We start from the raw sequence: 17507 nt of genomic DNA, 5'->3' as shown, positions 1-17507 counted from the left end.
GGTTGCGAGGTAGCGCAAGGAAACAGACGAAAGAAATGGCCCAACCCCCCCCATACACATGTACATACACACGTCCACACACGCAAATATACATACCTACACAGCCCTCCATGGCCCACCCCGGACGCCCCACATGCCCTGATTCAATCCACTGACAGCACGTCAACCCCTGTATACCACATCACTCCAATTCACTCTATTCCTTGCCCTCCTTTCACCCTCCTGCATGTTCAGGCCCCGATCACACAAAATCCTTTTCACTCCATCTTTCCACCTCCAATTTGGTCTCCCTCTTCTCCTCGTTCCCTCCACCTCCGACACATATATCCTCTTGGTCAATCTTTCCTCACTCATTCTCTCCATGTGCCCAAACCATTTCAAAACACCCTCTTCTGCTCTCTCAACCACGCTCTTTTTATTTCCACACATCTCTCTTACCCTTACGTTACTTACTCGATCAAACCACCTCACACCACACATTGTCCTCAAACATCTCATTTCCAGCACATCCATCCTCCTGCGCACAACTCTATCCATAGCCCACGCCTCGCAACCATACAACATTGTTGGAACCACTATTCCTTCAAACATACCCATTTTTGCTTTCCGAGATAATGTTCTCGACTTCCACACATTTTTCAAGGCTCCCAAAATTTTCGCCCCCTCCCCCACCCTATGATCCACTTCCACTTCCATGGTTCCATCCGCTGACAGATCCACTCCCAGATATCTAAAACACTTCACTTCCTCCAGTTTTTCTCCATTCAAACTCACCTCCCAATTGACTTGACCCTCAACCCTACTGTACCTAATAACCTTGCTCTTATTCACATTTACTCTTAACTTTCTTCTTCCACACACTTTACCAAACTCCGTCACCAGCTTCTGCAGTTTCTCACATGAATCCACCACCAGCGCTGTATCATCAGCGAACAACAACTGACTCACTTCCCAAGCTCTCTCATCCCCAACAGACTTCATACTTGCCCCTCTTTCCAAGACTCTTGCATTTCCCTCCCTAACAACCCCATCCATAAACAAATTAAACAACCATGGAGACATCACACACCCCTGCCGCAAACCTACATTCACTGAGAACCAATCACTTTCCTCTCTTCCTACACGTACACAGGCCTTACATCCTCGATAAAAACTTTTCACTGCTTCTAACAACTTGCCTCCCACACCATATATTCTTAATACCTTCCACAGAGCATCTCTATCAACTCTATCATATGCCTTCTCCAGATCCATAAATGCTACATACAAATCCATTTGCTTTTCTAAGTATTTCTCACATACATTCTTCAAAGCAAACACCTGATCCACACATCCTCTACCACTTCTGAAACCACACTGCTCTTCCCCAATCTGATGCTCTGTACCTGCCTTCACCCTCTCAATCAATACCCTCCCATATAATTTACCAGGAATACTCAACAAACTTATACCTCTGTAATTTGAGCACTCACTCTTATCCCCTTTGCCTTTGTGCAATGGCACTATGCACGCATTCCGCCAATCCTCAGGCACCTCACCATGAGTCATACATACATTAAATAACCTTACCAACCAGTCAACAATACAGTCACCCCCTTTTTTAATAAATTCCACTGCAATACCATCCAAACCTGCTGCCTTGCCGGCTTTCATCTTCCGCAAAGCTTTTACTACCTCTTCTCTGTTTACCAAATCATTTTCCCTAACCCTCTCACTTTGCACACCACCTCGACCCAAACACCCTATATCTGCCACTCTGTCATCAGACACATTCAACAAACCTTCAAAATACTCATTCCATCTCCTTCTCACATCACCACTACTTGTTATCACCTCCCCATTTACGCTCTTCACTGAAGTTCCCATTTGCTCCCTTGTCTTACGCACCCTATTTACCTCCTTCCAGAACATCTTTTTATTCTCCCTAAAATTTACTGATAGTCTCTCACCCCAACTCTCATTTGCCCTTTTTTTCACCTCTTGCACCTTTCTCTTGACCTCCTGTCTCAATATAAAACTAAAAATCTTTGAGGGACCCCAGAACAAGTTTATCAAAAAATAAAAAGTAAATCTTAGCCTTACCAATTAATAGGAAATATAAAATATCATCCCTGGGGATAGGGGAAAAAGAATACTTCCCAGGCATTCCTCACAAGTCGTAGCAGGCGACTAAATGGGACGGGAGCGGGGGGCTAGAAATCCTCCCTTCCTTGTATTCTAACTTTCTAAAAGGGGAAACAGGAGTCACACGGGGAGTGCTCATCCTCCTTCAAGGCTCAGATTGGGGTGTCTAAATGTGTAAGGATATAACCAAGATGAGGAAAAAGGAGAGATATGTAGTTTGTTTGAGGAAAGGAACCAGGATGTTTTGGCTTTGAGTGAAACGAAGCTCAAGGACAAAGGGGAACAGTGGTTTGGGAATGTTTTGTGAGTAAAGTCAGGGGTTAGAGAGGACAAGAGCAAGGGAAAGAGTAGCACTACTCCTGAAACAGGAGCGGTGGGAGTATGTGATAGAGTGTAAGTAAGTAAACTCTAGATTCATATGGGTAAACCTGAAAGTGGATGGAGAGAGATGGGTGATTACTGGTGCCTATGCACCTGGGCATGAGAAGAAAGACTATGAGAAGCAAGTGTTTTGGGAGCAGCTGAGTGAGTGTGTTAGAAGTTTTGATACACGAGACCAGGTTATAGTAATGGGTGATTTGAATGCAAAGATGAGTAATGTGGAAGTTGAGGGAATAATTGGTGTACATGGGGTGTTCAGTGTTGTAAATGGAAATGGTGAAAAGCTTGAGGATTTGAGTGCTGAAAAAGGACTGGTGATTGGGAATACCTGGTTTAAAAATCGATATATACATAAGAATATGTATGTAAGTAGGAAAGAGGGCCAGACAGCATTACTGGATTACATGTTAATTGATAGGCGCGTGAAAGAGAGACTTTTGAATGTTAATGTGCTGAGAGGTGCAACTGGAGGGATGTCTGATCATTATCTTGTGGAGGCGAAGGTGAAGATTTGTAGAGGTTTTCAGAAAAGAAGAGAGAATGTTGGGGTGAAGAGAGTGGTGAGCAGTAAGTGAGCTTGGGAAGGAGACTTGTGTGAGGAAATACCAGGAGAGACTGAGTGCAGAATGGCAAAAGGTGAGAGCAAAGGATGTAAGGGGAGTGAGGAAGGAATGGGATGTGTTTAGGGAAACAGAGATGGCTTACGCAAAAGATGCTTGTGGCATGAGAAGCGTGGGAGGCAGGCAGATCAGAAAGGGTAGAAAGGTGGGATGAAGAAGTAAGATTATTAGTGAAAGAGAAGAGAGAGGCTTTTGTATGATTTTTTCAGGGAAATAGTACAAATGAGTGGGAGAGGTATAAAAGAAAGAGGCAGGAGGTCAAGAGAAAGGTGCAAGAGGTGAAAAAGAGGGCAAATCAGAGGTGGGGTGAGAGAGTATCATTAAATTTTGGGGAGAATAAAAAGATGTTTTGGAAGGAGGTAAATAAAGTGCATAAGACAAGAGAACAAATGGGAACATCAGTGAAGGGGGCTAATGGGGAAGTGATAACAAGAAGTGGTGATGTGAGAAGGAGATGGAGTATTTTGAAGGTTTGTTGAATGTGTTTGATGATGGAGTGGCAGATATAGGGTGTTTTGGTCGAGGTGGTGTGCGAAATGAGAGGGTTTGGGAGAATGATTTGGCAAACAGAGAAGAGGTAGTAAAAGCTTTGCAAAAGATGAAAGCCGGCAAGGTGGCGGGTTTGGATGGTATTGCAGTGGAATTTATCTAAAAAGGGGGTGACTGTGTTGTTGACTGTTTGGTAAGGATATTCAATGTATGTATGACTCATGGTGAGGTGCCTGAGGATTGGTGGGATGCATGCATAGTGCCATTGTACAAAGGCAACGGGGTTAAAGGTGAAATTATATGGGAGAGTACTGATTGAGAGGATGAAAGCATGTACAGAGCATCAGATTGGGGAAGAGCAGTGTGGTTTCAGAAATGGTAGAGGATGTGTGGATCAGGTACTTGCTTTGAAGAATGTATGTGAGAAATACTTAGAAAAGCAAGTAGATTTGCATGTAGCATTTATGGATCTGGAGAAGGCATATGACAGAGTTGATAGAGATGCTCTGTGAAAGGTATTAAGAACATATGGTGTGGGGGCAAGTTGCTAGAGGCAGAGAAGCTTTTATAGAGGATGTAAGGCATGTGTACGAGTAGGAAGAGAGGAAAGTGATTGGTTCTCAGTGAATGTCGGTTTGCAGCAGGGGTGCATGACGTATGAATGGTTGATCTGTTTATGGATGGGGTTGTTACGGTGGTGAATGTAAGAGTCTTGGAAAGAGGGGCAAGTATGCAGTCTGTTGTGGATGAGAGGGCTAGGGAAGTTGGGAAGTTGTTCGCTGATGATACAGCGCTGGTGGCTGATTCAGGTGAGAAATTGCAGAAGCTGGTGACTGAATTTAATAAAGTGTGTGAAAGAAGAGAGCTGAGAGTAAATGTGAATAAGAGCAAGGTTATTAGGTACAGTAGGGTTGAGGGTCAAGTCAATTGGGAGGTTAGTTTGAATGGAGAAAAACTGGAAGAAGCGAACTGTTTTAGATATCTGGGAGTGGATTTGGCAGCAGGGTGGGGGAGGAGGCAAAAGTTCTGGGAGTGTTGAAAAATGTGTGGAAGGCGAGAACATTATCTCAGAAAGCAAAAATGGGAATGTTTGAAGGAATAGTGGTTCCAGCAATGTTATATGGTTGCGAGGAGTGGGCTATAGATAGAGTTGTGCGGAGGAGGGTGGATGTGTTGGAAATGAGATGTTTGAGGACAATATGTGGCGTGAGGTGGTTTGATTGAGTAAGCAATGAAAAGGTAAGAGAGATGTGTGGTAATAAAAAGAGTGTGGTTGAGAGAGCAGAAGAGGGTGTTTTGAAATGGTTTGGTCACATGGAGAGAATGAGGGAGGAAAGATTGACAAAGAGGATATATGTGTTAGAGGTGGAGGGAATGAAGAGAAAGAGAAGTGGGAGACTAAATTGGATGTGGAAAGATGGAGTGAAAACGATTTTGAGCGATCAGGGCCTGAACATGCAGGACAGTGAATGGCGTGCAAGGAATAGAGTGAATTGGAACGATGTGATATACCGATGTTGACATGCTGTCAAGGGATTGAACCAGCGCATATAAAGCGTCTGGGTTAAACCATGGAAAGTTTTGTGGGGCCAGGATGTGGAACGGGAGCTGTGGTTTTGGTGCATTATACATGACAGCTAGAGACTGAGTGTGAAAGAATGTGGCGTTTGTTGTCTTTTCCTAGTGCTACCTCGCGCACATGCAGGGGGAGGGGGTTGTCATTTTATGTGTGGTGGGGTGGTGATGGGAATGAATAAAGGCAGCAAGTATGAATTATGTACATGTGTATACATGTCTGAGTATGTATATATAAGTATCCGTTGAAGTGTACAGGTATGTATATATGTGTGTGTGGGCGTGTATGCATATACATGTGTATGTGGGTGGGTTGGGCCCTTCTTTTGTCTGTTTCCTTGAGCTACCTCGCTAATGCAGGAGACAGCGACAAAGTATAATAAATAAATAATAAATAAAAAAAAAGATTCTGGTAAATCATTCATATTTCTAATATACAGAAATTCAAAGTTTGTGCTTGGCTGACCACATTTGCTGAATTTTGCTGACTCATCCATTTTCCTCTCTCCTTTGCCACCACCAGTGGATTACAAATATGCAGAAAAATTTTCCCAGAGTTGATTGATTATTATCACCAAAATTAGTGCTGTAAAGACGATCATATCAGCCACTAATTGATGTGGTGCATAACAAGCAAACATGCCACGGCCATACCTCCTCCACTGTCATGCAAGTAAGTGAGACACAAGGATTCTTTCCCAGGCTAACTGCAGTTGCTTGAGACATTAGGCATCTCTACATAACAATCTACATAGCAGTGGAAAAAGGCAATCCATAAAAGTATGGACAGATGATGGTGAGTGGTGGTGAGGGAGGTGAATGTGAGAGCGGGGGAAAACCTGCAGCCCGTTGGAGGTAGGGTGGCATGGGAGATGAAATTTACAGTTGGCTGATGACACATCACTAGGGGCAGATTCAAGTAAGAAATTACAAAGGCTGGTTTAAGAGTGAGAGTGAAAGCAGAGAGTTGAGAGAAGACATAAAGAAAACCAAAGTTACTAGGTTTAGCAGTAGAGAAAGACAAGTTTGAAGGGAGAAAACTGGGTGGAAGTGGATTGTTTTAGATATCTGGAAAAGGACATAGTAGCAAAAGGTGGCATGGGAGCTGAAGTGAGTCATAGGGTGGATGAGGGGGCTAAGGTCCTGGGTACACTGAAGAGTGAGGGAACAGTGGTCACTGTCTGTGAGGACAAAGATGGTTAAGTTTGATGGTATTGTAGTCATGACTGTGTTTTATGGATGCAAGGCATGGGAGGTGGGAGCATGGGGTGAAAGATGCTTTGATTGAATGGCCTAAGCATGCACGAGAGAGATAAGTGGGCAAGGCATAGAGCAAACTGGAATAAAGTGGTATATAGTGGCCATTGTGCTATAATAGAGCATATGAAGCTCAAGAAAAGTCTGTGATGCCTGGTTGTGGACATGTGGTTCTTGTTTTGGCGCATCATAAATGAGAGCTAAAGAGTGGATAAGAGTGAATGAGGTCATTATTCTTCTGTTCTTGACACTATCTTGCTACAGTGGGAACCAGCAAACAAGTATGAAAAACTAAACTTTCAATTTGTGCCACAAAGCAGTCAAAAAGAAATTACACAGATTTGATATATCTGAAGGCCACAGTCAAATTCACCATAGACTGATGAAAGAAAGAGCAACTGCAGCAAGACTGCACTATACATGCATAAATTAGCAGCAATGGTTCAAGGCTGGAAAATGCCACCTGCACATTCATAATAATGATGGTACACACTAGAAACGTTGTTTTATGGTTGTTAAGTCTCTACTAAAAAGCCTTATCTGGCCTCAGATATCAATGAGAGCAAAATCCTTATGGATACACCCAATTTGGGGAGTAAAATGGCAATGTGACATCCCTCCAAGCAAGCACCCTCTCTGAAGCTTATAGAGATCAGCCTGAAAATGAAAACACGCAACTACTCACATGACACTCTACAAATAATCTGAGCTCTGTGCAATGGTCATGAAAAGAATAGTCTACTTCTTTACTTATAGCAGACAAAAGATGGTCATATAAAGAACAATATATCTCATTACTTACAGCAGACAAAACTCATTTTATCATCTCTTTTCCATCCACCCTAACCTAACCTAACCAAACACTCTAAAAACATAAAACAATACAATATCTACTCACACTTGAGTATCCTCCAAGGTCCAGTATGGTACCCCATGCAGCAGAGGATTTGGCCGAAGCAACAATTACCACAGAATGTTCTACACTCTTCGGCACTTCAGTCCAAATGTCAGATATTGCATGTCTAAGAATAAAGCACCATTAGTATGAAGACAAAACTGAAGAAATATGAAAGGTGACTGACAGACACGCGAAAAATAGGGACTAACTAGAACAACACACTGCAATATTTTATAAGATGATAAATTCACATCACTTCTCTCATACAAAACTTTACATTCTATCAAAACCTGACTCATACATTAACACATCATATATACTTAAGATGTAAGGCATGCTCTTATCTTTAAAACACATAAAACTGAGTATAAAATCAAACTAATACACCTAATAGCCGCAAAATGAATTCTAAAAAGTCTTAGCCACATGATATGAATAATTATGAGTGCCCAGCAATGTAATTATGAAGGACCATGTTTCGAAAAGGTTTAGCAGGGGCCTTTCAACTATGTCTGCTAACATTAATGTGTTTGAAAATAATAGGAAAAAAGGGGAAATTGAAAAAATATGTGGATAAAAAAGTAATAACCACCTTATTCTTTATATTCTATCATATCTAATTGCTGTTTCCCGTGTCAGAGAGGTAGCGCAAGGAAACAGAAGAAAAATGGCCCAACCACTCAAATACACACATATATATACGTAAACGCCCTTACATGCACATATACATACATACATACACATTTCAACTTATACATACATATACACACACATACATATACATATATACACATGTACACATTCATACTTGCTTCCTTCATCCATTCTTGTCACCAACCCGCCACACAGGAAATAGCACCCCCTCCCCACCCTTCCAGTGAGGTAGTGCCAGGAAAGGACAAGGCCACATTTGTCCACACTCAGTCTCTAGCTGTCATGTGGAATGCACCGAAACCACAGCACCCTTCCACATTCAGGCCCCACACAACTTTCCATGGTTTACCCCAGACGCTTCACATGCCCTGGTTCAATCTACTGACAGCACATCAACACCGGTATACCACATCATTCCAATTCACTCTATTCCTTGCACACCTTTCACCCTCCTGTATGTTCAAGCCTATATCACTCAAAATCTTTTTCACTCCCTCCTTCCACTTCCAATTCGGTCTCCTGCTTCTCCTCGTTCCCTCCACCTATGACACATGTATCCTCTCTGTCAAACTTTCCTCACTCATTCTCTCCATGTGTCCAAACCATTTCAACACACCCTCTTCTGCTCTCTCAACCATACCCTTTTTATTACCACACATCTCTCTTACCCTTACATTACTTACTCGATCAAACCACCTCACTTCACACATTGTCCTTAAACATTCTATTTCCAACATATCCACCTTTCTCCACACAACCCTATCTACAGCCTATGCATTGCAACATATAACATTGTTGGAACCACTATTCCTTCAAACATATCCATTTTTGCTCTCCGAGATAACATTCTCGTCTTCCACATTTTTCAGTGCTCCCAGAACCTTTGCTCCCTCCCCCTACCTATTTCTTACATCAAATTTGCTTATTAAGCGAAATAATGTAATTGCAACTGATTTAGAGAGAGCACATTTGAAAACAGAAAAGAATATAATGCAAAAAGAACACAAGAAAACATATACCTATACAATGAGTGATGGATAGATATGTCAAATACAAGTTTAATAGCCAAAGATAAATCAACATGCGGGTGAAAGCAGTAAATGCTCAGACAAGTACACAAGTCAATTTAATCTTATGTGTCATAAAAATGTTTTAAGCACCTCTTTATGGACATCTATGCATTCTATCTCCTATACCTCTGAAACCCTTTCTCTCTCGGAACTTCTATGAAGGGGTTAGCCAAGGCACAAGTCTCCACTTATCCCGGTTCTTACATGCCTCCTTCACATACACCATTCACTCTATGCATTCAAAGATAAAGAAAATAAAACAACTCCACAAGACAGAAACTCATATGCAACTCCTGCTTCTCTGTCCAGTTGTTGCCGCTTCAATCCTGAAAAAAATCCCCCAAAAGTAGAGAAAGTAAGTAGGAATGGACCTGTACAATCAGACTGTTTGCAGCTGAGTAAAAAGGGAAATAAACCCTTTGCATTTTTTCCACACTGGACATTCAATAGCATTCCAGCTGAGTGTCTTAGACATGCCAGAAAGTATCCATGAGTAGGAGATGGTATATGAACTATAATGACAATACTGGAAAATATCTCTTCTTAAACAAAAACAGAATCAAAGAATTCTGATGATTTAACTAAATACTGTCATATGAAAATTTAAAATTTCAAAACTTTATATAATTCTCTGGACTATATATTGGTTATAAGGGCCTCCACAGGCAAAGCAAAAGACATGCAGGGGAAGCTAGAACACACTGGAAGAATATAACCCCATAATTTGTGAATATCAAGAAAGTAACTGCCTGAATGAAAAATGCATTAACTATTTTGTAAAACTGATACCTGTTTTGTCTCACTGCTGAGAAAACCAGTCTTGCCAACTTAAATATGAAATATGCAGCATAATTCTTCTTAATGAAAAGCAACAGTTTATGAAACAAGTATAACGAGACATTACATACCAGTTCTTTAACAATTCATATGTAACCTCAAAGAGTTCTTTCCAAATGATAAATTTTCTTACATAACTACTGTAGCTTATCTTATTAATAAAAACAGCTTCAAGACTTACTGGTATGGTTGCAGGTTTACCCATGATGAAGATCCATTATTAGCCTTTTGCTTCTCCACAAGAAAGTCAATGACAAACTTGCCCATATCCTCAATTATTAAAGACTGTCGCATCTCCGTACCTGTGTCCCCCTGCAGCAGGGTAAATAACAATTGCTACATTATGTGAACATAATCAAAATGCATTTAAGAATGAATGGTTAGATAGTGGAGGTAGAAAATCTTTGTCACTGTTCATCAATGGCAAATATGAAAAAAGAAAAAAATATATATACTTTTTTTTCCTCATCCATATTCGCCATTTCCCATGTTAGCGAGGTAGTGTTAAGAACAGAGAACTGTGAGGAACTGTGAGGAATATCCTCACTTAACCACCATCTCTGTTCCTTCTTTTGGAAAATTGAAAACGAGAGGGGAAGATTTCCAGTCCCCCACTTCCCTCCCATTTCAGTCACCTTCTATGATATGCAGGGAATATGAGGGATGTATTCTTTCTCATCTATCCCCAGGGAGACTTTTGGATGTTAATGTGCTGAGAGGTGCAACTGGAGGGATGTCTGATCATTATCTGGTGGAGGCAAAGGTGAATATTTGTAGAGGTTTTCAGAAAAAAAGAGAGAATGTTGGGGTGAAGAGAGTGGGTGAGAGTAAGTGAGCTTGGGAAGGAGACATGTGTGAGGAAGTACCAGGAGAGACTGAGTGCAGAATGGTAAGAGGTGAGAGCCAAGGACATAAGGGGAGTGAGGAGGAATAGGATGCATTTATGGAGGCAGTGACGGCTTGCGCAAAAGATGATTGTGGCATGAGAAGCATGGGAGGTGGGTAGATAGTGTAGTGAGTGGTGGGATGAAGAAGTAAAATCATTAGTGAAAGAGAAGAGAGAGGCAGTTGGACAATTTTGTAGGGAAATAGTACAAATGACTAGGAGATGTATTAAAGAAAGAGGCAGGAGGTCAAGACAAAGGTGCAAGAGGTGAAAAAGAGGGCAAATGAGAGTTAGGGTGAAAGAGTATCATTAAATTTTAGGGAGAATAAAAAGATGTTTTGGAAGGAGGTAATTAAAGTGCATAAGACAAGAGACCAAATGGGAACATCAGTGAAGGTGGCTAATGGGGAGGTGATAACAAGTAGTGGTGATGTGAGAAGGAGATGGAGTGAGTATTTTGAAGGTTTGTTGAATGTGTTAGATGATAAAGTGGCAGATATAGGGTGTTTTGGTCAAGGTGGTGTGCAAAGTAAGAGGGTTAGGGAGAAAAATTTGGTAAACAGAGAAGAGGTAGTAAAAAGCTTTGCGGAAGATGAAAGCCAGCAAGACAGTGGGTTTGGATGGTATTGCAAAGGAATTTATTAAAAAAGGGGTGACTGTTGTTGACTGGTTGGTAAGGATATTTAATGTATGTATGATTCATGGGGAGGTGCCTGAGGATGGGTGGAATGCATGCATAGTGCCATTGTACAAGGGCAAAGGGGATAAGAGTGAGTGCTCAAATTACAGAGGTATAAGTTTGTTGAGTATTCCTGGGAAATTGTATGGGAGGGTATTGATTGAGAGGGTGAAGGCATGTACAGAGCATCAGACTGGGGAAGAGCAGTGTGGTTTCAGAAGTGGTAGAGGATGTGTGAATCAGGTGTTTGCTTTGAAGAATGTTTGTAAGAAATACTTAGAAAAGCAAATGGATTTGTATGTAGCATTTATGGATCTGGAGAAGGCATATGATAGAGTTGATAGAAATGCTCTGTGGAAGGAATTAAGAATATATGGTGTGGGAGGCAAGTTGTTAGAAGCAGTGAAGAGTTTTTATCAAGGATGTAAGGCATGTGTATGTATAAGAGCAAGGTTATTCAGTACAGTAGGGTTTAGGGTCAAGTCAACTGGGAGGTAGGTTTGAATGGAGAAAAACTGGAGGAAGTGAAGTGTTTTAGATACCTGGGAGTGGATTTGGCAGTGGATGGAACCATGGAAGCAGAAGTGAGTCACAGGGTGGGGGAGGGGGCAAACGTTCTCGGAGCGTTGAGAAATGTGTGGAAGGCGAGAACATTATCTTGGAAAGCAAAAATGGGTATGTTTGAAGGAATAGTGGTTCCAGCAATGTTATATGGTTGCGAGGTGTGGGCTATAGATAGAGTTGTGCGGAGGAGGGTGGATGTGTTGGAAATGAGAAGTTTGAGGACATGTGGTGTGAGGTGGTTTGATCGAGTAATTAATGAAAGGGTAAGAGAGATGAGGGGTAATAAAAAGAGTGTGGTTGAGAGAGCAGAAGAGGGTGTTTTGAAATGGTTTGGTCACATGGAGAGAATGAGTGAGGAAAGATTGACAAAGAGGATATGTGTGTCAGAGGTGTAGGGAACGAAGAAATGTGGTAGACCAAATTGGAGGTGGAAAGATGGAATGAAAAAGATTTTGAGCGATTGGGGCCTTAACATGCAGGAGGGTGAAAGCCATGCAAGGAATAGAGTGACTTGGAACGATGAGGTATACCGGGGTCGATGTGCTGTCAATGGATTGAACCAGGGCATGTGAAGCGTCTGGGGTAAACCATGGAAAGTTTTGTGGGGCCTGGATGTGGAAAGGGAGCTGTGGTTTCGGTGCATAATTCATGACAGCTAGGGACTGAGTGTGAACGAATGTGGCCTTTGTTGTCTTTTCGTAGTGCTACTTCACTTGCATGTGGGGGGAGGGGGTTGTTGTTTTATGTGTGGGAGGGTAGCGACAGGAATGAATAAAAGGCAGCAAGTATGAATTATGTGCATGTGTATATATGTATATGTCTGTGTATGTATACATATGCATATGTTGAGATGTACAGGTATGTATATGTGCGTGTATGTATATACATGTGTAGGTGGGTGGGTTGGGCCATTCTTTCGTCTGTCTCCTTGCGCTACCTCACTGACGCGGAAGACAGCGACAAAGTATAATAAGATTAATAATAATAATAATAAAGTATAATAATAATCAAAAGAAATATATATTCTATGTTTCATTGCCACACCCCTCTCTTAATCTTTCACTACTTGATCAAAACTTATCAGACCACAAACTGTACTTGACTATTACATTTCCAACACATCCACCCTCCTCTGCACTATCTTATGTATAGCCCATACCTTACGTCCACATAATATTGTTGGGATTACTTTATCTCAACTGTATCTCTAAACATACCCAAATATTGTATTCCTGTAACATCCACTCTTTCTTTGGAAACCCCACGTTATGGTAACGGTTAAGTCTGCCTCTAAAAAACTAGGCATCCTATTTAGATGTTAAAACTTCTTTTCTTCAGTACAGTTACTCCACTTATGCAAAAGATTATTATCTATCTATATTTATCTTGCTTTGTCGCTGTCTCCCACGTTAGCGAGGTAGCACAAGGAAACACAAAAGAATGGCCAAACCCACCCACATACATATGTATATACAACACATCCAAACACACAAATATACATACCTATACATATCACCGTATACATATAAATACACACACAGACATATACATATATACACATGTACATAATTCATATGTCTACCTTTATTCATTCCCATCGCCACCCCGCAACGCATGAAAATAACAACCCCCTCCCCCCTCATGTGCGCAAGGTATCGCTAGGAAAACACAACAAAGGCCACATTCGTTCACACTCAGTCTCTAGCTGTCATGTAATAATGCACCAAAACCACAGCTCCCTTTCCACATCCAGGCCCCACAGAACTTTCCATGGTTTACCCCAGATGCTTCACCTGCCCCGGTTCAATCCATTGACAGCACGTCGACCCTGGTATACCACATCGTTCCAATTAACTCTATTGCTTGCACATCTTTCACCCTCCTGCATGTTCAGGCCCCGATCACTCAAAATCTTTTTTACTCCATCTTTCCACCTACAATTTGGTCTCCCACTTCTCCTCGTTCCCTCCATTTCTCACACATATATCCTCTCGGTCAATCTTTCCTCACTCATTTTCTCCATGTGACCAAACCATTTCAGAACACCCTCTTCTGCTCTTTCAACCACACTCTTTTTATTACCACACATCTCTCTTACCCAGTAGAGTAGCAGTACTCCTGAAACAGGAGTTGTGGGAGTATGTGATAGAATGTAAGAAAGTAAATTTTTGATTAATATGGGTAAAACTGAAAGTTGATGGAGAGAGATGGGTGATTATTGGTGCATATGCACCAGGGCACGAGAAGAAAGATCATGAGAGGCAAGTGTTTTGGGAGCAGCTGAATGAGTGTGTTAGTGGTTTTGATGCATGCGACCGGGTTATAGTGATGGGTGTTTTGAATGCAAAGTTGAGTAATGTGGCAGTTGAGGGAATAATTGGTACACATGGGGTGTTCAGTGTTGTAAATGGAAATGGTGAAGAGCTTGTAGATTTATGTGCTGAAAAAGGACTGGTGATTGGGAATACCTGGTTTAAAAAGTGAGATATACATAAGTTTACGTATGTAAGTAGGAGAGATGGCCAGAGAGTGTTATTGGATTATGTGTTAATTGACAGGCACGCGAAAGAGAGACTTTTGGATGTAAATGTGCTGAGAGGTGCAACTGGAGGGATGTCTGATCATTATCTTGTGGAGGCTAAGGCGAAGATTTGTATAGGTTTTCAGAAAGAAGAGTGAATGTTGGGGTGAAGAGGGTGATGAGAGTAAGTGAGCTTGGGAAGGAGACTTGTGTGAGGAAGTACCAGGAGAGACTGAGTACAGAATGGAAAAAGGTGAGAACAATGGAAGTAAGGGGAGTGGGGGAGGAATGGGATGTATTTAGGGAATCAGTGATGGATTGCGCAAAAGATGCTTGTGGCATGAGAAGCGTGGGAGGTGGGCTGATTAGAAAGGGTAGTGAGTGGTGGGATGAAGAAGTAAGATTATTAGTGAAAGAGAAGAGAGAGGCATCTGGACGATTTTTTCAGAGACAAAATGCAATTGAGTGGGAGAGTCAAGAGAAAGGTGCAAGAGGTGAAAAAGAGGGCAAATGAGAGTTGGGGTGAGAGAGTATCATTAAATTTTAGGGAGAATAAAAAGATGTTCTGGAAGGAGGTAAACAAAGTGCGTAAGACAAGGGAGCAAACGGGAACTTCAGTGAAGGGCGCTAATGGGGAGGTGATAACAAGTAGTGGTGATGTGAGAAGGAGATGGAGTGAGTATTTTGAAGGTTTGTTGAATGTGTTTGATGATAGAATGGCAGATATAGGGTGTCTTGGTCGAGGTGGTGTGCAAAGTGAGAGGGTTAGGGAAAATGATTTGGTAAACAGAGAAGAGTTAGTAAAAGCTTTGCGGAAGATGAAAGCCGACAAGGCAGCAGGTTTGGATGGTATTGCAGTGGAATTTACTAAAAAAGGGGGTGACTGTATTGTTGACTGGTTGGTAAGGTTATTTAATGTATGTATCACTCATGGTGAGGTGCCTGAGGATTGGCGGAATGCGTGCATAGTGCCATTGTACAAAGGCAAAGGGGATAAGAGTGAGTGCTCAAATTACAGAGGTATAAGTTTGTGAGTTATGTGGCAGTTGAGGGAATAATTGGTATACATGGGGTGTTCAGTGTTGTAAATGGAAATGGTGAAGAGCTTGTAGATTTATGTGCTGAAAAAGGACTGGTGATTGGGAATACCTGCTTTAAAAAGCGAGATATACATAAGTATACGTATGTAAGTAGGAGAGATGGCCAGAGAGCGTTATTAGATTACGTGTTAATCGACAGGCGCGCGAAAGAGAGACTTTTGGATGTTAATGTGCTGAGAGGTGCAACTGGCGGGATGTCTGATCATTATCTTGTGGAGGCTAAGGTGAAGATTTGTATGGGTTTTCAGAAAAGAAGAGTGAATGTTGAGGTGAAGAGGGTGGTGAGAGTAAGTGAGCTTGGGAAGGAGACTTGTGTGAGGAAGTACCAGGAGAGACTGAGTACAGAATGGAAAAAGGTGAGAAATATGGAAGTAAGGGGAGTGGGGGAGGAATGGGATGTATTTAGGGAATCAGTGATGGACTGCGCAAAAGATGCTTGTGGCATGAGAAGAGTGGGAGGTGGGTTGATTAGAAAGGGTAGTGAGTGGTGGAATGTTGGGGTGAAGAGAGTGGTGAGAGTAAGTGAGCTTGAGAAGGAGACTTGTGTGAGGAAGTACCAAGAAAGACTGAGTACAGAATGGAGAAAGGTGAGAACAAAGGACGTAAGGGAGTGGGGGAGGAATGGGATGTATTTAGGGAACCAGTGATGGCTTGCGCAAAAGATGCTTGTGGCTTAAGAAGCGTGGGAGGTGGGCAGATTAGAAAGGGTAGTGAGTGGTGGGCTGAAGAAGTAAGATCATTAGTGAAAGAGAAGAGAGAGGCATTTGGACGATTTTTGCAGGGAAAAAAATGCAATTGAGTGGGAGATGTATAAAAGAAAGAGACAGGAGGTCAAGAGAAAGGTGCAAGAGGTGAAAAAGAGGGCAAATGAGAGTTGGGGTGAGAGAGTATCATTAAATTTTAGGGAGAATAAAAAGATGTTCTGGAAGGAGGTAGATAAAGTGCGTAAGATAAGGGAGCAAATGGGAACTTCAGTGAAGAGCTCAAATGGATAGGTGATAACAAGTAGTGGTGATGTGAGAAGGAGATGGAGTGAGTATTTTGAAGGTTTGTTGAATGTGTTTGATGATAGAGTGGCAGATATAGGGTGTTTTGGTCGAGGTGGTGTGCAAAGTGAGAGGGTTAGGGAAAATGATTTGGTAAACAGAGAAGAGGTAGTAAAAGCTTTGTGGAAGATGAAAGCCGGCAAGGCAGCAGGTTTGGATGGTATTGCAGTGGAATTTATTAAAAAAGTGGGTGACTGTATTATTGACTGGTTGGTAAGGTTATTTAATGTATGTATGTATGACTCATGGTGAGGTGCCTGAGGATTGGCGGAATGCATGCATAGTGCCATTGTACAAAGGCAAAGGGGATAAGAGTGAGTGCTCAACTTACAGAGGTATAAGTTTGTTGAGTATTCCTGGTAAATTATATGGGAGGGTATTGATTGAGAGGGTGAAGGCATGTACAGAGCATCAGATTGGGGAAGAGCAGTGTGGTTTCAGAAGTGGTAGAGGATGTGTGGATCAGGTGTTTGCTTTGAAGAATGTATGTGAGAAATACTTAGAAAAGCAAATGGATTTGTATGTAGCATTTATGGATCTGGAGAAGGCATATGATAGAGTTGATAGAGATGCTCTGTGGAAGGTATTAAGAATATATGGTGTGGGAAGCAAGTTGTTAGAAGCAGTGAAAAGTTTTTATTGAGGATGTAAGGCATGTGTACGTGTAGGAAGAGAGGAAAGTGATTGGTTCTCAGTGAATGTAGGTTTGCGGCAGGGGTGTGTGATGTCTCCATGGTTGTTTAATTTGTTTATGGATGGGGTTGTTAGGGAGGTGTATGCAAGAATTTTGGAAAGAGGGGCAAGTA

The 17507-nt window shown here is 41.8% G+C and overlaps 1 protein-coding gene across 4 annotated transcripts in view; it reads right to left on the bottom strand.

Moving 5' to 3' along the window:
- Positions 1-17507, bottom strand: part of LOC139755426 (sulfhydryl oxidase 2-like) — a 66687-nt gene that overhangs the window by 32747 nt on the left and 16433 nt on the right. For all 4 annotated transcript variants that reach the window (XM_071673726.1, XM_071673723.1, XM_071673724.1 and 1 more), the window contains exons 3-4: positions 10087-10217; positions 7345-7468 (exon numbers count right to left, since the gene is read on the bottom strand). In XM_071673726.1, the coding sequence (XP_071529827.1) occupies positions 7345-7468; positions 10087-10217 (255 nt within the window). The remainder of the gene's footprint in view (positions 1-7344; positions 7469-10086; positions 10218-17507) is intronic.

The sequence above is a fragment of the Panulirus ornatus genome, chromosome 19 (assembly GCF_036320965.1).
Source record: "Panulirus ornatus isolate Po-2019 chromosome 19, ASM3632096v1, whole genome shotgun sequence".
Lineage (NCBI taxonomy): Eukaryota > Metazoa > Arthropoda > Malacostraca > Decapoda > Palinuridae > Panulirus > Panulirus ornatus.
The sequence above is the reverse complement of the archived record's forward strand: the minus strand, read 5'-3'. Positions and strand labels throughout refer to the sequence as shown.